Source organism: Lolium rigidum, chromosome 3 (assembly GCF_022539505.1).
Source record: "Lolium rigidum isolate FL_2022 chromosome 3, APGP_CSIRO_Lrig_0.1, whole genome shotgun sequence".
Classification (NCBI taxonomy): Eukaryota; Viridiplantae; Streptophyta; class Magnoliopsida; order Poales; family Poaceae; genus Lolium; species Lolium rigidum.
In genome coordinates, this window is record NC_061510.1 from 339115028 (window position 1) to 339137631 (window position 22604).

Genomic DNA, 22604 nt, shown 5'->3' on the forward strand with positions numbered 1-22604 from the left:
CCCCGAACAACCCCTTGTGGTTGGTTCATATCGAAGCTCACATCCCGATAATCATAACAGTGACAACAAAACTTAGTTATCTTGTTTCTCACACACCTCTTCTCTCCTCTACCCAAGCTTCACCTCACCCTTTCACCCCATATAGACTATGTTCCCAATCTTCTCTTCTCTACCCTTTCCGAGCTCCTCCTCCTAAGCACATGCACTTCCTGCAATGTCTTCTTATCGAACACATCCTTATCCTCTCAACTACAATGGGTACGTACATGTGTCGCGGTGGAGTCCGAGATCGGGCAACCTAGCTTGAGGACGATTGGGGAACACACGGGAATTAATCCGGGGTAGCCAATGTGGCTGCCACGCACCAGATTCATAGACGACGAGCATGATGTTAGTTAAATTGATAATAGTGCTTCAACACACGGGAAAACTCATATCTTCCTTGTTACATACAGATGTGTGTCATTTTGTAATGATTATGGGCGCATGCCCTAGATGTTGCTTCCATGCTACAAAGTTGCTTTTGTGTTGTTGGGAAACGTTAGTTCCTTTGTTAGTTTACATATATCGTGATTAGTTTGATGTATCCCAACGTGTATATTTGTGTCATGGTATCGAACATACTATACCCTGATACTCCCTCCGTTTTCAAATACTCTATATCATGGGTCTAAGATTTGTTCTAAATTAGTCTACATTTTAGCTTTGTAATCAACAACAACATAAAACAAGCAGCCCTACTCTTTTTATTGGATGCCATTAATTATAGTATAGCTAGGATTGGTTGATCACATATCAAAGTAGTAATATTAAATGATTTTCTAATTTTTATTAAAGTTTGCGCTCCCTCTGGTACATTTTAAGGTCGTTCACAATGGAGGTTTCTTAGCGTTGTATCTAGGTACTTTGTTGGCATGCGAGTTAAGGAAAAGAGACTTAGCTAACATACAACCCTTGCACGTGGCGATAGGCAAATGTTTTTGGCTAGTCCCATCACACACATGCATGAGTCTAAATCATCAAATGGAACATCCCTAATATATAACAATTAAGAGATAATGCATTGGAGTGATTGTCTTCGAAGTTTTAATTGCTCATATGAAATCATGCTAAGAACCTCCCCATTGTGAAAGGCGGACTACTCATAGTGGGAGTAACTAAGGTGGTAACATGCAACTACATGCATAGCTAACTAGGCATTTTGATGACATATCATACCACTATTTTGGCAATAAAATATCTATAGATTTTGTAGACTTATAATTATATTTTATTGATAAAATTAATGGTCAAAGTTTATCTTAAGTTGCATACACGCATGTTAAAACTCCGGAGGGAGTAGTAATATAGATTTGCATGCAACATCAACTAGGTATTTTTAGTGGGAGTATTGAAGTATTGAACTACATCCAATGCCTCATCAGTTTCCGTTTCTTGCGGAGATCGCCGTGGAGAGGAAAAAACCATGCCGTCACATGATTTATGATGAAGAGGGAACACAATGCTTACTGGTGAAGATGAAGCACCAAGGTTCAAAAGGGTTATAAAGCGGTGGCGAGATTCATTCAGTTGTTGTAGATGTCGATACATAAGACAAACAATTGTGGGCTGGTTCATCACGTGAAAATTAGGGAAAAGGAGGAGTGGGCTGTATGTGTCCTCAAGCCATGGGATACGGTTGCACCATTTGGCGTTGAAATGGAACAGAAAACGGGGCTAGACCAACACCCAGCTGAAATGCATAGCTGCATGTTAAGAGAAATATTATTGATGATGTAGATAACATACATCTGAAGAGAAATATGTTATTGGAATTACCTATTTATCTATTATAGATTAATTGAGTTAAATAATATAGATATGTTGTATATATCTACATATAATTTAAAAATTAAATGGTTAATGTATAAAACCTCAAGAGCTGGATTGATTTTGACCATGTTAAGATGAGGTTTGCAACTAATGTGACTTTTGGGGTGAAATTGTACATTCTCATGTACATTGCATATCAAATAAAAAAATCCATCATCTCTATTGCAAGTGATACTATTTATCAAGTACAAGGCGTTTTTTTTGCATAGATACTACAGATTAAACAACAAAAACTGAAAGTATTTTGTGCGAGTTGAATTGGATGGTCATATTTGTAAATCATGGGCAAAGCACACAATTAATTCTAGCCAATTATTGAGACAAGGATTATGAAAGGCATATTTTCCCATTAAATAAACCAAATAACAATCAATGGAAGAATTCAAAGACAAACCCTTCATTAATATTTCGTAAAGTCTAGAATTTTATATCGAGAACATTGATAAATATCACTTGCATTTAAATACACATAAAATAGACAACCATGCACTCTAGAAACCACTCTCACCTTTGGACCTATTTGTCACGATATTTAAGGACACTAAAATTTCATGACCACATAAATATCAATTCATCCAAGTGGTAAAATTTAACTTTGAATTTTTTATTTTTTCTCTCACCTTGATGAATTTAATTTAATGAAAATTTTGAAGAGGCATGGCTAGAGAAGGAAACAACTAATTTAAGTTTCACCGAAAAATATTATTTAAGTTTAGTGGAAGTGCATTTTTATGCTCATCCTAATACTAACTAGTAACGTATATTTACCTTACTCCCTCTTTGGTTCATGAATAAGTGCCATTTTAGCCATTTAAACAGTATGCAAAATATATTATTCCTCCGATTCATATTAATTGACTTCAATATGAATGTATCTAGAACTAAAATGTGTCTAGATACATCCATATTAGAGTCAATTAATATGAACCGGAGGGAGTATGACCGTTAGTTTATATTGAAATACATGTAAGCCAACCATCAAAATTACAATATTCTAAAACTACTTCTCCATACAAAACAATGCACATGATTGTCAAGTTCAGAATGTAAATATTTAAAACAATGTTGGGGTAGTCAAATTTCACTAAAGATATGTACAAAATGTCAATTCTTCGTTTACCAGAGAGAGTTGTATTTATCTGTGTTATTGTGTAGCTAATTATGCTAATGAAGATTGTATCTTGAGAGAATGAGTTATAAATACAAAAACCCGTAGAGTCTAGAATTTGCACGGTTAACCATCAATAAGCTAATGGTATTAAATTCTTGATGGTAAAAACATCAATGAGAGGCTTCTGAGAGGTGACCATGAATTCTAATTTCTTGTTTTAGAAAATATGAAGTGTCTACATTGATATTTGTATAACAGTTGAAATACATGTCTAAGCGCTGAAATGCTAGTACATTTGCAGTAAGTATCCCAATGGGAGATAATGAAGAATTATTGCTGAAACGTGAAACTTCACACACCATTTTTTGACATGTTGTCCATAACTCTTTTACATGGTTGTAAATAAAACAATCAATTATTTTGTGTTTCTCTCCTCTTCGACCTTTGATATACAAATAGCCTCTAGAAACTGATAAACAAAACGAGAGGCCATGTTGTTCACAACCACATGGAAGGTCGTGTATACCTCACGAGCACAACCATACAAAGTAGATTGGTCGAAATGTTTAGCATGAGCATAACACCAATCATGAATTTGTACTATTATTATTACAACTCCCGGTAATTATCACCTTAGAATGTTATGGTGCATGTATCATTTGGCTTTAACACTTTGATGTACTTTATACATTTTATTTTCCACAAAAAAACATCAAAGGCGTGCCTCCCATATAAGATCAAGAAAATGTTATAGATATTGCAATTACGTATCGTTTCTGTCAAGAAGGACCTGCCTATTTTCATTTGATATATATGAATAATAAGATTTAAAAAAATGAAACAGTGTCTAGGAGGAACTAGAACACTATTGATATAGTTGAAGCGGGACTTGGCGTGACAATTCCAAAATTCGTCCCTGACAGGGATCGAACTCTGGTCGTTAGGGTGCGCCACTGCGACCCTAACCACTGGGCTAAGCCCACGTCGTCATATGAATAATAAGATGAAAGGAACCCATGTAGCATATTTTCTCCAATATACTGAATTGGTGATAAAGAAAACATCAGCCGAAATGTAAATTGTTAGATAACTCGATGAGAGACATTTCATTGGCGAAGGTGTGCATGTTGGATATGTTCCTACAAAATATGAGAAGGAGATCCCAAAACAGTTATAATGGTAGCCAAAGTGGCATATATACATTATAACTAGTTGGAAGGTTAACTCAGCCGGTGAATCAAAAACAATGGCCAAGTAAACTAAAGAAGGTAGACATTTACCGCATTAATTGTTACTTCAACTAGTCCTCCGAAATAAGCAATACTAGCTTTAAGAAGCCCCATGATAACCTTGTGCAGATGTAATAACACTGGGTTGATAGGAGTCTTCTTCTAAGATCACGTTCTTCACTTTTTCCACAAAAAGATGCCATCCAAAAGAAAGCATTCTAAAGGTGGTAGGAAGTTTATGGTCAAATTCACCATCGTTCTTTCACAACCTAAATACCTAATCTCATGTAGTTAGGAACCCAAGAACTCTAGAAAAATGGAACTAATACCATATATGGAGACAAAATCATGTTGCATCTTAAAAATATTTAAGATTATCGTATTTATTATCTTATAAATTCTTATCACGGCAAGTTGGAACTAATACCATATATGGAATACAACAAGTTGGATGTGGCGGGTGGCTAGTGTGCAATTGAGCCTATAAGTTATGGAAGTAATAAAAATCCTAAATTTATGGCAACCGTCTCATATTTTGGTTTATCTGCACTTTTGTTGATTAAGGGTACGATGTTGCGAACATGTATGTAGATTCCATATGCTTAAAGAATAGTAATAAGATTATTGAGTTTCGAACTTCACTTGGGCACTGAATTTGACAACATACAAGCAAACCGTATGTTGGGGAGGGAAAGCAAGTTCAATCTTACATCAAGAGCATCTGTCTCAATCACTTTGTCCATGAAGTCCATCTTTCTTACTACGCCATACTCCTTTCACCTTATGACAGGTGGGAGATATTTTTTCCATCAAAATTTAGATAGAAGATAAATCCAAACATATGGAAGCACGACAAAAACAAACTATATGGAAAGGATACTAAAAAGGGTTGTCATTTCAAATTTAGAAATCCATCCAAGCTTATAAGTACATACTTTACGTCTTTTGAGGGAAAATTTCATAATATGAGTTAGCTATATATAGTACCATACTATATGTCAATGTCTTTTGTGCAAAGTACACTAAATTTTTTTACATGTTGGATCAACCTTCTTTCAGAGCTCAAAGTTCATCAGAAGGGGGCATGTCTTAGCCTGTTGGATTAACCCTCTTTCAGAGAATGGGTAAAAGTTACAGAATTTACACTAAATGGGGGTAATCCCGATAAAAATCTGCTTCGTGGAACTAGGAGATGTAAACTAGAACTCACTATTCTTATTTTTATGAATATTGCCGTCGCCTTATAATTGTGAATCAAAGCAATGCTAATATATATGCAGATGACATGAGCCAAACCATTAACACAGTCTATGCTATGGCCGATCATAAGCAATGAGTCCTCAAATTACATTGATCTTGGACGAAAAGCAGAGGAATTCCATCAACCGGATACGTAGTTTTGAAGCTTCTTTTCTTGCTTACATGGGTATAATTTCTTTAGTGTCCTTTTCTGACGATAATGAACTTGAGAGGGAAAAACAAAATTTACAATTCGGCCTGCTGACCAAGAAAATAAACCCTAACTAACTGTCACTCGAATTCCCAGATTGCCCTCCTGTTCGGCTCCTCCGCCTCGCGATCGCTGTTGCTCCTCTTCATCACTGGCTCGGTGGCAACTCCGGAGACCACTCGACCTGTCCCCTGCGCTAGCGAAACCTCGGGAGCAGGTTCTTGGCCTGCCGGGCTTGCACCTTGCGCCCTCTTGGACATGGACGGCGGTGGGCACATCGGCGGCGCCGGCACGGGCGTGTACTGGTCGTGGAGGCGGTGGCATCTGCAGTAGCACTGGTGGCGCCTATCGTAGTCCCGGCAGCACGGCTGGAAGCGGCTGCACCCGGCGAACTCGTGCGCGCTCTGCACGCGCCGCATCGGCGCTGGAGCGGCGCCGCAGTTCAGGCGTGCGGGCGCGACAAGAGCCTGATCGCTGTGCACACGCCTCATCCTGGGCGCCAGCGGGGACGCCCTGACGACGACGCCGCCGCACACGGCCGGACATCAACGCCGGAGAAGAACACCCGGAAGCTCGCGGACGGGCGCGTCTCCTTGAGGCGGTCGTACTCGTCGCGCATGTGGGCGAGCTCCTCGTCGCAGGTCACGGACACGAGCACGCCGTCGTCGTCGTCGTCCGTGAGGCGGTACCTGGCCGCGGACACCGTCTTCACGCCGGCCAACTCCCCCAGCTTCGCCGCCAGCTCGTGGAACGAGACCTCGCGCGACACGACGATGACGCGCGTCTCGCCTCCCACGTACCGGATCGCGCCGTCCGGGCCGCAGGGCAGGAAGCGGCCGCCGTGGCTGCACATCAGTCTCAGGCGCTCGGCGCCGGACGCCTCTGCTGCCGCCATCGATCGCGCGATTGCACCTCTCGACGAGGAGTCGTGTGGGAGTCTAGATGAGAGGAAAACGAGCTTGGTGTGAATGTGGTGTCGCGCGCGCACCGGGTGCCTCTGCTAAATAGGCACGCTCGGCTCCAGGCTCTATCCGATCGCCAGTTCGAGTAGGACTAGTATCCGAATCCTATTATTCCCTTAGCTGCAGGAAAACATAACGCAATCAAACTTAACTGCGCAAAATAATGTGAAGTGTGAACAGAAACCGTTAGTGCTCCGTTGGTGGTACTGCGTGACATTTTCTAAGGTTTGACCGGGAAGAACGTTTTTTCTAAGGTTAACAATCTTACACTTAAGTTTTTTCCATTCTCAACATGTCGAAATCCTTTGACCTGTCCTTACTAAGGCTGGTGCCAATGCATCACCCGTTATAGTCTCGCTACGTCAGCTTTTATCCTCACTATCACCCCACTCTCACCTCACTCTCACCCCACGGCGCAAGCTGCGACGGCTATAGTCGCCGACTCTCACTTTTCTCTCCTCCCTACCGCCCCCACTAGCACCGCTATCGCCTCCCTCTCGCCCCGCTCTCGCCTCCAACACGGGCTATAGGCGGGCGGTACCGCCCCTACCGCCGGGCGGTGGAACCACCGCCCGCCGCTACCGTCTCGCCCGCCTACCGCCCCGCTACCGCCTTGCTGCGGGCGGTATCGCCCGCGCTATAGCCTGCGTTGGCACTAGCCTAAGACTGCATTGGTACATCTCTTTCTCCTAATCAGCAATGAACAATACACAATATATGTTTTTAAACGGAGAAAAATTGCCTCATCTCATTAATAAGAAGAATATAATTATACCCGGAGTTGACGAATGGAGGCCGAGCTACATATAGCCCTTTATTTTTAAAAATTTAGAAATCATATTTTAAGTTTCAAATTTTTTTGACAAAGAATCTTGTACGTAGCTAGTGATGGAATCTACAAACACGCAAAATCTTAATGTGGAATTCGTTATATTTTAGGCTACACAAAAATGACAAATATGTGGATCTGCTGCACATTTCAAAACTGTAAACCTTGCTAGAATTTGTCATTTTTATGTAGCCTAGAATATGAAGAATTCCAAATTGAGATTTTACATGTTTGTAGCGTACATCATTGGCTACATCTAGGATTTTTTTAGAATTCTTTAGAACTTCAAAATATAACTTTCAATTTTTTAAAAGTAAAAAAAGCTACATGTAACACGGTCTCCATTTGCAGTTTTTTGAATTATACCCTCTTAATTACCACAAAACCGGTCATAAACTGCTACAGAGGCAGCAATATATCGTCATCAAACACGACCATCGGCTCCCTCGTCACAACCGAGCCAGAACCTAATCGATCCCCCATGCCAAACAATCCGCCGCGATGAGCTTCACGGGAGAATGTTGCATACCGCCAAGAGGCACAGGACTCCAATTAAACCATTTCACAGTAACCCAAAATCGTGATGTACAAACGGTGACATGACTTGGCTCTGCTCGCCACTGTCATCGTTATCACACAATTTGTGGGGTCATTGGATCTATAGCCGACACATTTGCATCCACAATTCCCTCCACCTGTCGCTCTGGCCACCGCAAACTTCAAACACGATGACCTTAAGGGGATAACGACGCATGAGCACCATCATCGGACGAACCAACTGGTCTGAGATTGTCACCGAATCTAGTCTTTCCTTTGGCGAGAGGTAATTCACCACAAACAATGACCACCCATGATACAAGCCTCTTCGCTGGAAGTTCAGAATGCTAATTAATCAAAGTCTTAACTCTATGTTCAAAATGTGTGAGGTATGACCAAGACGTTGGGTTCCCACCTTATTGCCACTAGGTAGACAACCCCTATTTGATTCTTCAAGGGAAGAATCCAAAATGCAGAGACCGCCTCTCTTAGTTCCAGTATGGATAGCTCTTCTCGTGAAGAAGGAATATAACCTTTCCTCCCCAACTTCAAAATGGTGCTCTTTTCAAGAATACATGACTAATCAGATTCCGCTGTCTCGCAACAAAGAGGGGAACATCTTTCAGAGCAGAATGCATAATGAAAAAAGATCGTCAGATCAACAGCAACGAGGACAGCAGAACGTACAAGTTACTTTGTTGGTATATAATTCAAATCCTGAATTACCATTGGCTGCAATTCTCAATTTTATATGTTCTGTCTACAAAGAAATGCAGTCCAAGAGGACGCAACCTTATTAAGCTTGGGGAAAAACAATGTATAGTTCTGTTCTAACTGCATAAATAATTCCTCTCCCTAATTTCCATATAAGCTCTCTGTCTGAGTTCCGCTTGGCGTCCAAAACTTCAAAGCTAAACCCTGACCACGCCACTATCTTCAGCAGCCGCCTTCTCTCATCTACCGACGCGCTACAGGTTTCCTTCCTACTGGAGCTTGCTCATCCTCGTCGGAATCGACATCTCCATAGATCCACAGCCCCACCCTTTGCTTCTTTGCTTTCTCCTGGAACTCTTCCAGGTTCTTGAGGGCTGTCTTCCTCTCCATGGTGTCCCATCTCTTGCTTCTTTCAAGCCGAGCAAGCCCTTCCTGCACATCCAGAATGAGCATGTTACGAATGAAAATACATAAGATGAATTTTCAGAAGTTATATATGTCGAATATCATTGAAATATAATTAACATGTCATATAAACTAGAGTAAGCTGTAACTGATACCAGTGCTTCCACTTTTTAATAAAATTAAATGCAATGATTTTAGAGTTTGGATTCATATATATATATATTACGGTGCCATTGATTTTCTAAGACACAGCGGCCATCTACTCCACAAAACATGGAGTTTTTTCAAGCTTAAAGAACTAGTGGATAACAAATAAAATGTAAAGCATTTCCGAAGTAACATTTGCAAACAAAAAACAGCACAGACAAGGACAAATACATTGCCTTACTCTTGTATCCTTTTCAGTTTTCAAGGTCAACACTAGTCGCAAAAGAAAAGTGAGCCACTCTTGAGTTATTGTTATAAATTATTGTTATAAACCTACTCAAACTGCTTGAGTGATATTCTACAACCTATTTTCATATCATGTAAAACTATTTTCATAAAGAAAGATCCTTGTGGAAAGATCAAAGCAGACTGACTTCGCAGAAACTCCCTAGACACTAAACATAAGCTCATGAGCAATTCATAATGCATAACAGTCAGTAGCACAAACCTCAAGCATAGCAGCATTTATGCTGGATTCTGTCTCAGGATCAACAAGAGTCACAATGAGAATAGTTCCAGTGCCCTGTCCCCTTGATTTTCCACCAGAAGTGTCACGCTCTTCAATCATTGCCTGGTACTGTTTTGAACTGCTGAGAAGGCGTTCACTAAGATACTCGGCTGCTTCCTGACCACAATCATCTTCCAGACCAGGTACTTTTATGAAGGCAAGACTGCACAGCTGAGCAAGAGCAGGAGAGGAGGATATTGATGGGTCTGCAGGCCGTATGCGACTGTAAGTAACCACTTCCTGGTTACCAAAATCAATGTAGAATACTTCAAACTTGTCATCTACAGACTCTACAGCTCCTCGAGGTCCATTAACAATCTGCAGGAGATATAACGGAAATGCTTCAATTAGTATAATGGTCATTTCATTATCTGTGAAAAACCTTAAACTAAGTAGCCATCAGAACTTCAACAAGGAGTATTTTATAACGTGGTAATTTTAGCAGGAGAATAGTAATTCTTCAACATGAAAAACAATAGTTTTATTTTAGGAAAATAATTAATTGAAATTAATGAAACGGGCACGCCAATTCTCAAGGTCCACTGGCTCATGTAGACACTGATATTTATTAAATGGACATCAAGTTAAATGGCTAATGACAGGTATAGGCCTGAGCCACTGTCTGAAATGTATAACCAATTGTAAAGTTGGAAGTAATTAAGAACACAGTTTGACTCGGTAGATATCTTAAACTAAGGGCACAACAAACAAACTTTCAATGAAGTTGCAAGAAACAATAAGATAATGAGCATTTGAGCTTAGTGCAATCTATGACCTTGAAGAATATTTGGTTAGTTTCAACATGAGTAAATTAACTGTATCCATACCATGGCTCTATTCCAGGAGTTGTCAAGGCTAAACTGAGCAAGGACTATCTCTCCCTTCACAGGATTAAAAGCACCAATGACTGGTGCATCTTTAAGTTTCAACGATGCAAGCTGTTGTTGAATGGAAGATACTCTCTGGTCACCAACTGCCTGGGCATAGAACTTTCCACCACCAAGAACCTCAGTAGCAACAACCTGGAGTAAGGTATTATAGCCATGTAGCCATGTCAGCACTATTGTTAGCAACGACAAATATGTACTATATTCCAATATTTTCTCATCAACAAACCTTAAGAATTTCTTTTTGTTTGGATGCAGAGGCTGCTCCATTTGAAACTACTTCACCCTCAACGTAGTTCTCCCATATCTTGATAAAGAGGTGTCAGTAACAAAAAACTAATCAGGTACTCAAAGATGAAAAAAGAGTTACCTTCAGTTTCTGCTGCTTTGCAGACTTTTCCGCTCTTGTGAGAACATGAGCATCTGGAATCCTATCCAACGCAAATGAACTAAGCTTGGCCAAGCCAGCCTCCAAAAGAACAGAAGACATGTTGGTCTTGGACTCCCACAAGGACCCTATAAATGTTCCAGTTCTATCAACTGCTTCCACCTCAATCTGCAAATTGATTTGCTATTAGAAATGGAAGATGGAGATATGGACAAACTAGAGAGGTACCTAAGTTCATACCTCAACATCACGCTGTAGAATCATCCTCCTCATCAAAGCAATAGCTTCACTCGAGTAGGGCTCATCTTTACCAGGGCATCTAACACCGGACAATGAAAAGGCGATGCTGCAAGTCTCCTTTGGAATTGTAAGTTTGAAACGATGGCCACTGAAAACATATTCAACAATGGCTGTGTGCCTCCTACTCCGCTGTAGGAAGGGAAGGAAGTCTTTGGCCTTCTTAGCATTTACCTGAGGCGATATTCATCGATTATAAGCTAATAAATGTGTGGAGCAAATGTCAAAGATAACTAATGGTGCAAGCAAAAGTTTCAAACCATCGTTAAATCAGTTATATGCATCGCAGGAGGAATCTTCTCAGAATGGAGTCCTTTCTTCCCTTTCTCAGCACGTGAGTGAGCAGCTAATAGAACATCAAAATAATGTGATCTTTCCTCATAGTCACGGTGTTTCGATATATTAGCAAATCCCCGCGAGAGCAAAAGCTCAGCAACATTAATTCTAGGCTGGTTTCCTGTGCTCGGAATAGACGATGTGTCATCTCCGCCAGCCTGTGATGGCGAAGCTTGAAAAACCGAACCATAATCCAAAACTCTGGTATCAGCCATCTTTGTTGCGGGCACACCATTCTGTCCATCCATGGTGCTGATCCTTCTAGAATATTCCATTTCCACACTCACCTGAAATTTTGGAAAAAAAACATCAATAACTTTTTTACCATTGTAACTTCAGTCAGAAGGCAAGCCCAACACATACTTGTTTGCCAATCAACCGTGTGCGCAAAAACTCCTTAGATTCACGAGCAAATTTGACAGGCTGATAGTCCTCTCTGCGAGGATTGCCTAGCTTAGGAGCTCTAATACTAGACAGATTAACCCGCCGTTCTGCTAAAGGACTGCCAAGTGGAGCAGCATCGTCAGCAACAATAATACAATCACCGCTCACCACTTCCACCACCTATGAAGACATCAACATGAACCAATTTAGATACAGTCACATGAATTATGATAAAAACACTGAGAAGGTGCAAACCCACTTTTCCAGTGAATTTCTGGTCATGGATAGGCTTCGAGTCTGTCACTGGTGGCTTAAATGCATTCCACATTCTAAGCTTTTCATCTTTTGCCTGAAGTTCGGCATTCTTCAGCTTTATTTTGACTTCAATGTCTAGCATGTTCGCACTCCACTCAACATATTTCGCAAGTCCCTGTAATGGGAAGGGGAGGTTACAAAACAGTTTCGATATGAAAAGGTCCAACAATTCACAGAAACAATTTAGCAAAGCTTGCTTCTTAGAATGAATAATGTGAACTCAACATGAGTATGGATAAACAGTTAGTCATACATTTTTGACAAGCTCAAGGGACAAGTCCTTTGCGGTATCACCGTCAGGGTAATACACCGAACCAATTATATTATTATAAGTATCTGTGCCCTCGACCACAATCCTCACCTACAAAAAAAAAATACAAACAAAAAATGATGAAAGATGGTAAACATTGACTCCAAATATGGGAAAAACTGAAACAAAAGGTGGCTTACATCTCTGTTCAAAACTCGAGTCTCTGTGAAGTGTTTAGCCTGTCTTCCCCAACTATCTGGTGGAATTTCAGTAGAGACTGCCGATGCAGCAAGCCTCTGTGCTGTTGTCAGTGGTGCAGGAGCTTCCACAGAATCTTCACCATTTGCAGTGTCTTCGGCAGTGCCATCTGCTTCCGCAACAACAGCTGGATTCGGTGGGCGTCTCCCCATGGATGGAGCCTACGTTTCATAGTTCCTAATGTTTACCTTCTAAAGGTGAATACGTATGGAAGGAAATAAAAACTATATATGATAGGCACACCTGTACTCCAGCAACATAGATCTGTACAAATTGGAAACTTGGGAGCAGGTAAACACGAACGGTACTGCCATCGCGAACTTGTTCGACAACTGCTTCCAAGCTCTTGCCTTTATTCTCAACCACAAAACCCTTCGCATCAAAACCACTCGACTCACCAATTGCTGATGGTGGAAGATCTCTTATAGATTCTTCAGCAGCACCAGGTTCCTATAAGTTGGCAGAGAATTAATGCATACAAAAGCTAGTCATCATTCAATTGAATATTTGTAGCCATGGAATTCAAAAAATGATGGCTGCAGGACAGGAGGAACCCCCAAGAAAACCGACCTTGCTCCAACGCCCTAAACCCTGTTCCTTAGCAAGGTCCTCCAACCTTTGCAGCTCAGCAAGCGATGGGCTTTGTTCACCCCCCTTCGGGCCTTGCTCCTTTACCTGAACAAGCAAATAAGATTTAAACTACCGAAACATTTAGCACAACTAAACAATTGAAGAAAAATTAAATGATCATCACCCTTGCCCATCCTGCAGCAACTACCAAGTAGGCAACATTCTTGTCACCGAGGTAAACAGTGCCGAATTCTCGTCCAATGTTGGGAGCTGTGTAATCCACTCTAAATGTGACCTCCTGCAATATGTTTTAGTTTTTAATTTTCAATAGAAAAGAGAAGGTCTCATGTGAATACACTGAATATACTATATGACTAGGAGATTCTTGAATAGAAAAAAGAGGATTTCATTTTCACATGGTGTACCTTTCCTATGCAGTGTTTCCTCAGAAACTCTCTGCTTTCCCAAGCAAATGGTTCATCCACTCCATTACGACGAGCCTAGAGCAACATGAACTTTCAGAATCAATAGGCAAGCACAAAGGGAGAAAACACTAAAAAAAATGTAAGTGTTGTGCAACAAATATCAACAACTTTATTTAACTGCATCCATAAATGTTAAACTATATGAGAAAAACGCTATAACAGTAAGAATAATAACACAATAATGAGAAGAAATTCCAGTTAAAATATGAGCTTCCATTGGCTACCAAGCATAACACGGAAACCTATTTCACTACAGTAAAAAAGGGAAGAAACAGGCACAAGGTTATAGACTAAACAATGAGTTTCCTAAATTGATTGCACAATGAAGACAAGCAATAAGTTAAAATGCCAAACCAATGTCGACAAAAAGTGCAGATTGAATTTTAGCAGCCTTCATTCACACACAAAAAGGAACCTTACCAGCCTTGGGGCCATAAGATACGACAGAGTGATGGACTTCTCTGGCGGGATCTCTGCCTTTGTGCTCCCCATGATGAGAAGACAGTCCCCAGAAGTCACGGCCTTCACCTTACCCCTTAGCCATCCTGAAGCTCCTGTGTTTGATGCCATGATAGCAGCTATATACTGCATTTAAAAGGAAATGCAATTCCATTAGCTGTTTAGCCAAATTTAGTTGAGTCCTCTTCCACAATTCTTATTTTAATAGATGCACAATTTATAATTTTCTTTGCATTTGGATTTCACAGGGTGTAGGTGACTAGAATGATGGAAAAAAAGATCATATGTTGAATTAATTAAAGATAATTAATCATCACAATGCCGATAATTCTCACAAATCCAATCCTACAACAGTCCTATTATGATACAGATACTCAATATCAATCCTACACAAACAGCAAGAGACAGCAGAAGGAATATCAGAAGTAACACCACGAATATATGTAAGAAAGTGAATTGACATCAACCAGACCCTTACCTCCATAGCTGTTTCTAAAAACAAACATGTTCCTGTAAAAGGAGACAGTGCACCAGAAAGATAAGGGCTGCAAGAGTCCAACCGTTCTGGGTTCGACTAAACCTAGCCACCTTTTTGCCATGGCTCAGAGCGCCATCAACACTGCGAGACAACCGCTGCGAAATCCCAAGCCTCCAGATCTGCGACTTGATGGATCTTTGGTTGTGGACTCTGTCAGGGTAACGTAACTGGAGGTCTGGGATTCTGCTGCAGCACGACTGTAAATTTTGTGTTTGTCTCGCAAAAATTGGTTTGGCTTGATAGATATCGGTTCCTACAGAACACATTTAATAGTGTTCCATCTTTTACATATACGGTTGGGTATTTTTTTGTGAGTAATTAGACTTAGAGTTGCATGTTTAGCATGCATTGCTCTGCCTCCATCTGCTCTGAGACATGGCACGAAGGTGGACTATGAGTGACGACAGTGATTGGTGGGACTCTTGCAGGATTTCATGGTAGGCGAAATCTTCCTGGTGCAATTTTTCCAAGTTTCCTTTTACAGGAACATCCTCATACTATACAATTTCCTACGTAGGATAAGAATCTGACACGATGTACTGCCTACCTGCTGACCACTTCAGGTTTCTACTCCACTGTTTCGTATTAATTAACTCTGATTCAGTACAGCCGTGTACTAAATCAGAGTCAATTATTAGGGAACGGAGTGAGTACAAATCAGATTCTTACTGCCGATATCCTACTGTCCCGTATTACCATCTTTGTAGTATTGGCATTAATTATTTGCATGTAAAAAACAGTAGATCTACGTTAATGCCCGAAAAAATAAATCGATATTACTTTCAAACGGATCGAACGTAATCGGAGCGGTACAGTATAACTATCGATAGACCGAAGATATACAAAATCGGTCAACAAAGAAACGAATCAGAAAGAAACACTCCGGTTGAACCAATCTCAACATGTACCGCATATGGATATACAAAATCCGATGCAAAACGGGCGGAAAAAAGACTGCAATCAAAATCAAACAACAGAACAGAGCAGAGCAGATTACACCTCCAAAGCTTCGAAGACAATTGGCACCTTCTCGCAATAGGACAAGATTAGAAACGGAAACTAGAACGCATCAGGACAGACAAGAACAAGCAATTCACCGTCCATCAACTTATACAGATTCATCAATTCGAGGAGCCAATCACGGCGAGGAGGAGAGACGGTAACATGGTAGATGGAAGGATGGCGGCAGCGATTCTCACCTTGGCGTTGCGGCTTCCGCCTCCCGATCCGCGGGAGGGATCACCGTGGGGTTTGGCCTCCGCCTCCTGATCCGAGGAGGAGGATGATCTCTGATCCCGATCTCGAGTTAGGAAAAAAAACTGCAGGAGTGGGAGCTTCTACGCAGTATAAAACGTAGATGGAGCTTCCCTTTTTATTAACGCCTTTTGGGTGGGAAGCTTCTTTTTGGGCTGCGGACTGCAAACTTGTGGGCTGGACTGCAAACGTGCGGGCCGTTATGCAGTTAGGGACGTGTACCCTGGAAAGAGATTTCGTGACGTGGCAAAGGGAAAAAGAATGACGAGGATACGTGCGTGCTCGGCTGCTATCTGGAGTTCTTTTCTGTTACGATGGCAGCTGCCGGATGTGGCTCTGTGGGCGATTTACACAAAAATAACCCAAAAGTGGAAGAAAAGCACAGACTAACCCTCCGGCGAAACTATTTCACCAATCTAACCCTTTTGTGTGGCGCCCTCTCCGGCGCGCCACACATGCCCATGTGGCGCCCCGGCGCCGGCGCCACACACTCATCCTACGTGGCCCGTCGACGCCGAGGCCGGTGACCCCGATCCGACGTGGCAGCACGAGTGGCGCCGCTCCGGCCGGCGCCACACTTTGAAAGTGTGGCGCCCCTGGGAAGGGCGCCACACATTGACTTAAGTTTGGGCGTCAGATCTGTCCGTGGAGATCGTTCCCCATCCATTTGTCAAGGTAATCTCCTTCAAATCTTCTCCATCCATCCACTAATTTCATAGATCGGGCTAGATTTGGACATGAACACTAGACATGTTTTCTTTCTTTTGTGCACTCTATATTGTATTGTTTGTGTTGGAGATGGTAGCCTCATGTATGCATGTGTTTGAACCATAGATGTGTAGAAATCTACATATGAAATTTCACATGTATGTGTATGAACTCTATGTATGTATGTGTATGTATGTGTATGAACCCACATGTATGCCTAGTATTTGTGATGGAGTTACTCATATTTGTTAGTTGAATGGATCGTAATATGGTTCAAAAATGTAAACATGTAGGATGGCCGGTGCCGGTGGACGGGGAAGGGGCGGCCGCCGCGGTCCCGGGCGCCCCGGCCGGGGAAGGGGCCGCCGCGGTGGAGCGGCAAGGGCCCCACGATCACCGTCACCTGCATCCTCCTCGTCTTCGCATGACGAACGCTGCTTCGAGTTCCTCCTCCGCATCGACGACGACCCACTCGGCATCAAGCGGCTACCGGACAAGTTCGCCGAGTTCGTCGACGGCGTCGAGCCGGCGCACTTGCGGCTACGGGAGGCTAGCTGCAACATCGCCGCCGGCCCGTGGAGGTCCTGTTCGACGGGCGAGGGCAAGATGTACTCCGCACACGGGGTGGGACAAGTTCGCCGTGACCTCCACCTCGAGCCCGGGCCGCCGGCTCACCTTCCGTACGAGGGGGACGGCGAGATGATCGTCAAGGTGTTCGACGACACCGCCCGCCGTGTGCACTACCCCCACACCGGCGAATCCGGCTCCGACACCGATAGTTAGAACGTCGAGTGTTGTCAACTCTATCTTCGTTGCTTCGTGTTGTTTGAATTCTATCTTAAATTGTATGAAACTATGTGCTACGATGTTAGGTATGATGATGTTATGTCGATGATGTGTGTACCAAATGGCTGTTGATATGATGTGTGTATGATATAGCTTTTGACATGATGGCAGTTTTGTTGGAATATGGTAGGATTTTCCATGGTTTTAACACATGTCAATGAGTGGCGCCCTTCCCACTGGCGCCACATTGCACGAGTGTGGCGCCCGTGGCATCGGCGCCACGGATGCATGTCTAATTGCACAAAACATACCGTAAGACAAATCGTCGGGACTTAGCCGCTTTGGCGACCCTCTTTGTGTGGCGCCGTGGCACGGGCGCCACAGAAGCATGTGTGGCGCCGATGCCACGGCGCCACACAAAGAGGGTCGCCAAAACGGCTAAGTCCCGTACGATTTGTCTTACGCATGTTTTGGATCCAATAGCTCATATAAGTTGGCATGTGTGACGCCGACGCCACGGGCGCCACACAAGCACATGTGGCGCCAGGGGAGAAGGGCGCCACACAAAGAGGGTCGCCAAAACGGCTAAGGACTTATCGTCCGGGGCCCCGGATGTTTTCGACCCAGTAGTTCATATAAGTTGGCACGTGTGGCGCCGATGCCACGGGCGCCACACAAGCATTTGTGGCGCCAGTGGGAAGGGCGCCACACATTGACTTGTGTTAAAACCATGAAAAAACCTACCATATTCCAACAGTTTTGACAACAAGAACATTGCACTGAATATGTACCACACATTGACACAGCATAATGGTTCAAATGACAAATAAGGTTCGACGACATCAAGGTTTCAATTACAATAAGGTTCAACGACACGAAGGTTCGAGAAGATCAAGGTTCGGACAACATAAAGGTTCGACAACAAGAACATAGCCAAAGGGACATCACCGCGTCGCAAAGGCTCCTCCCCCTTGCCTTCTTCTTCTTAGCTTCTTCACCAATTCTTCCTTCTCCCTTAAGTCACGAGCCAACCGAACGACCGAATCGAAGAAGTGGTGGCGCTCCTCCGTCTTTGCAGACTTCCGCTTGAGCTCTCTCCTCCTTGATGCGTTCAGCCTCCCTAGCCACCTCCTCTAGGTGCATCCTATTGGCCCTCTCCCTCGCAATTTGCTCAAGTTGGCGGCTCCTCGGGAATTTTATCCGTGCCTCGCGGTCCCGTTCGGCCTTCAGCCTTGGCATTCCTCCTCTTGTGGAACAATATGTATTCCTCATACTGTTTTTGCATACGGGCACTCTCCGCCATCTTCTTGTCTTCCTCCTCCTTCTTCTTCCTCTCTAGTGCTTCCTTCTCCTTCTTCCGCACCGTCCTTACCGCCTCCTCCCAAACGGACTCCTCCTTCTCATTGCCCTCCCATGCTCCCTTCCCCTTGGTGGGTTGACTTGCCATACTCGTAAACCAAATTGAAAAACCAAAGTTAGTCATGGAATATGAAAATAGAAAGTACAATGCAAGTAGTAACTTCGAGACACATACGGATAAGGCCCCGCTAGGTATCGTAGCATACTAGCACTCGCGACGGCCACCTCTACTAAGCCCTACGTGAATCTTTGTTGCCTTGGAGCTTGTCGCCATTGTGGTTGATGCCTTGAGGCTTGTTGCCTTGGACCTTGTTGCGTAGGAGCTTGTTGCCGTTCGGCTTGTGTGCTTGGAGGAGGTTGACGCGTTTGGCTTGGAGGAGGTTGACGCGTTTGGGTTGGAGGAGGTTGACGCGTTTGGGTTGGAGGAGGTTGACGCGTTTGGCTTGGAGGAGGTTGACGCGTTTGGCTTGGAGGAGTTTGACGCGGTTGGCTTGGAGCTTGTTGGCTTGGAGCTTGTTGGCTTGGAGCTTGTTGGCTTGGGGTTTGTTGGCTTGGAGGTTGATTTGAAGCTTGTTGGCTACTTGATGCTTGACTTGTGCTAGCATCATTGCCCTTTGATTTTTTGCCGGATGTGCACTTCCTTTTATTGTGGCCCTTACTATTGCAGGATCCACAATTAGTTGGCTCGCTGAGCTTCTTGGAATAACCTCGTTTCCGGAATGACCCCATCTATCCATATCTCCGTGATACCTCTTTGTCTTTCTTCTTCCACGTTTCACAACCTTCCATTCCGGATCTGGCCAAACTTGCACTCCATGATACTCCGGCCATTGTGATTGATCCAAGTAAGGACAAAACCTTGGAGCCCATGTCCTCTTTGTGGCTTCGATTGAGAACTCGGACTCCCGAACGGTGAGCGGGTTATTGTAGTCGACACGTCTAGTGCGTGCCGTCGTTAGCAAGTGGGAGCAAGCCAAATGAAGCAAAGAGGGCCTCCTACATGTGCATTCACATGTCTTTAGGGACACACGGAAAGCCCGGCCTCCGTGTTGGACACCACCTTGTGTGGTGCCCCCGGCTCATTCACTTGGTAAACCCGAGTCAACATTATCATAACATGTAGCCGTTTGGGAGTCGGCCTTCCTCGCCTCGAAAATCCATGAACTCTTGAACCTTCTTTGGGAACTCGGCATTCAAAGCAATTTCCTTCTCCGTTTCATCGGTGTAGTTCCGGAAATAGACATTCAACTTCTCGAATGTGTATTGAATGATTGCCGTCACGGGCAATGCACGGACACCCTTCAAAACATTGTTGAAGCACTCGGCCATGTTGCTTGTCATTTGGCCATATCTCCTCCCATCCTCATCATAAGCTCTTGCCCACTTTGAGTTAAATACGAGGTGTCTATGAAGAAACTCTTGACCACCCGCGTTGAGGTCTTTGTGCTTCAGCAAGCCGTTGTATAGGTTTGCGAGCGGCGCTCCGAATAAGCGAGGCAACAATCTTGAAGAAGGTCGGACAACTCTTTGCTCTTGCATGCCGGTAGAAGTTCGCACAAAAATGCCTCATGCACCATCGGTGATGCAAGGGAGCATGCCGGGAATTGTAACCTCCACCGCATTGAGAATTCCTTGATGACGATCGGAGATGACACACACTTCCTTTGAGGGTGGTATGACCCTCGTCCTCAATATATGGAAAAACCATTGCCAGTTATCATTGTTCTCAATCTCTACCAATGCAAAAGCCAATGGTACTAAACGGTTGCTTGCATCACTTGCTATTGCCACCAATAGTGTGCCCTTGTATTGACCGGTCAAGAAGGTACCATCCACGGCTATGACGGGCCTACAATGTTCGAATGCCCTCGTGCATTGCTCGGAATGACCAAAATGCACGGTGAAATACCCTCACTCTTTTACCATCATGCAATGTCATTTTGGTTGCGGAAGGCTCGACCACATGCACCATGCCCGGGTTAGTTGCGGCCATCGCTAACAACAACCTAGGGATACGGTTGTATGCTTCCTCCCAATCACCGTACAACATCTTGAATGCGGCTTGTTTGGCCTTCCATGCCTTCCCGTACTTGACGTCGTAGGCAAACCGGGATTTGACCGTATCTTGCACGGACCTAATGCTCATGATAGGAAGTGATGATATCTCCGCCGAGAGCTTGTATGCAATGAACTCGGATGTGAGTTGACGGTGGTCCGGCTGTGCATCCTTGCCATCAAGCTTCGGTCCCGGCACATGTGAGTGGCTACACAACTTGTTATGTGCCAAGAGGGCCCTTTTTGAAAGGTCGTGCACGGACAACCCATGGGCACCTTTTATCCACACATTTTAGCGTGTACCGCTTCTTCAAGTCCGAGTGAACAACGATGTAAGGGCGATGATGCTTAATGGAGAACTCCTTCAACCATATCTTCAATTCCAAGAATGTATCAAACGTTAGCCCTTTAGAGATCATAGCCGTCCTACCATCCACATCTCTCTTGGATAGTGGCCTAGCTCCAAGAAGTAAACTTTTACCACCATCAACCACGGCTCCATCCGCAAGACTAACATCACGGAACAATGGTACCCGGATATCCCGTCCAGGTTACCTTCTTGAAGATCTCGGCTCTTTCGGCTTCCTTAGCCGTGAAGCCATCCTCGTCAACCTCCTCTTCGGGTCTATCATCATCCGAGTCCGACGCATAGCATCGGGAATAAGGAATGGAGTGGTCCATCTCCTCTTGCGTCCAATATTTATCCAAATCACCCACATTGTTGCCATTCATCTCGAAACAATCATCACCATCTTCGTGCTCATCATACTCATTATCCAACGGAGGTTGTTGGGCAATGGGAGATTGGACAATGGGAGATTGGGTGGCCTCTTCTTGGCTCATGGGTGGAGGAGTCCTCTCTCGAACGGGGGAGGAGGGCCGGTTAAGGTCAAGCTCGATACGAGCCTCAACCGTCTTGGTTGCAAACAACTCCAAAGCCTTATCTTGTGACCCGGCCACCGTCTCCTTGTAAATGGACCAACGTTGCTCGGAGTTGATACGCATTATCTTCCAACGGGTGTGCATTCCAAACCCCACATTATGCCTTCCCTCTAGCTCAATACCATCATTTGGCTCATTCCAATTCAACTCAACCCTAACTTGTGCTACCACCTCCGCAAAGCTAGGGCTAACGTCAAACACCAAGTCAACCTCTTCCGGGTCCGGCTCTATGTTTCCCTTCAAGTAAGCATCCTTGTCCACATGATGAACATGAACAATTCTTTCCATCCCCTAGCATAATGGGAACAACACATACACACATGTGTTCATTAGATACCATAATCAACATAATCTACCCATACAAACTAGCACACTACCATTTCTTCTACTTCAACAACCCTAACATCCAACCAAATCCATCTCCACCCTCAAATCAACCAAATCCACATCTAGGGTTTCACATATAGATTGGAGCAAATACACAAAATCAATGGATGAAAAGAGGGGAA

General features: G+C 43.6%; 1 protein-coding gene across 1 annotated transcript; it reads right to left on the reverse strand.

The window, feature by feature from the left end:
* Positions 1-8662: 8662 nt before the first annotated feature.
* LOC124703933 (ribonuclease TUDOR 1-like) lies at positions 8663-16325 on the reverse strand. The gene is made up of 17 exons (XM_047236168.1): positions 16191-16325; positions 14415-14579; positions 13935-14009; positions 13694-13807; positions 13510-13614; positions 13183-13389; positions 12882-13100; positions 12685-12792; positions 12376-12546; positions 12096-12296; positions 11657-12019; positions 11340-11570; positions 11082-11267; positions 10941-11018; positions 10652-10846; positions 9765-10142; positions 8663-9136 (listed from the first exon to the last, which is right to left on the reverse strand). Exons 2-17 carry the CDS (start codon positions 14562-14564, stop codon positions 8948-8950), a joined length of 2970 nt encoding a protein of 989 aa, XP_047092124.1. The 5' UTR covers positions 14565-14579; positions 16191-16325; the 3' UTR covers positions 8663-8947.
* Positions 16326-22604: the final 6279 nt, after the last annotated feature.

What these genes read in the sequence shown, in the direction of transcription:
- LOC124703933 (XM_047236168.1), bottom strand. Translation starts at nt 14,564, where the DNA reads ATGGCATCAAACACAGGAGCTTCAGGATGGCTAAGGGGTAAGGTGAAG. An exon ending in ACCAGAAATTCACTGGAAAA is followed by an intron (nt 12,297 to 12,375) that starts GTGGGTTTGCAC and finishes ATGTCTTCATAG; the next exon opens with GTGGTGGAAGTGGTGAGCGG. An exon ending in TTCTACAGCGTGATGTTGAG is followed by an intron (nt 11,268 to 11,339) that starts GTATGAACTTAG and finishes ATCAATTTGCAG; the next exon opens with ATTGAGGTGGAAGCAGTTGA.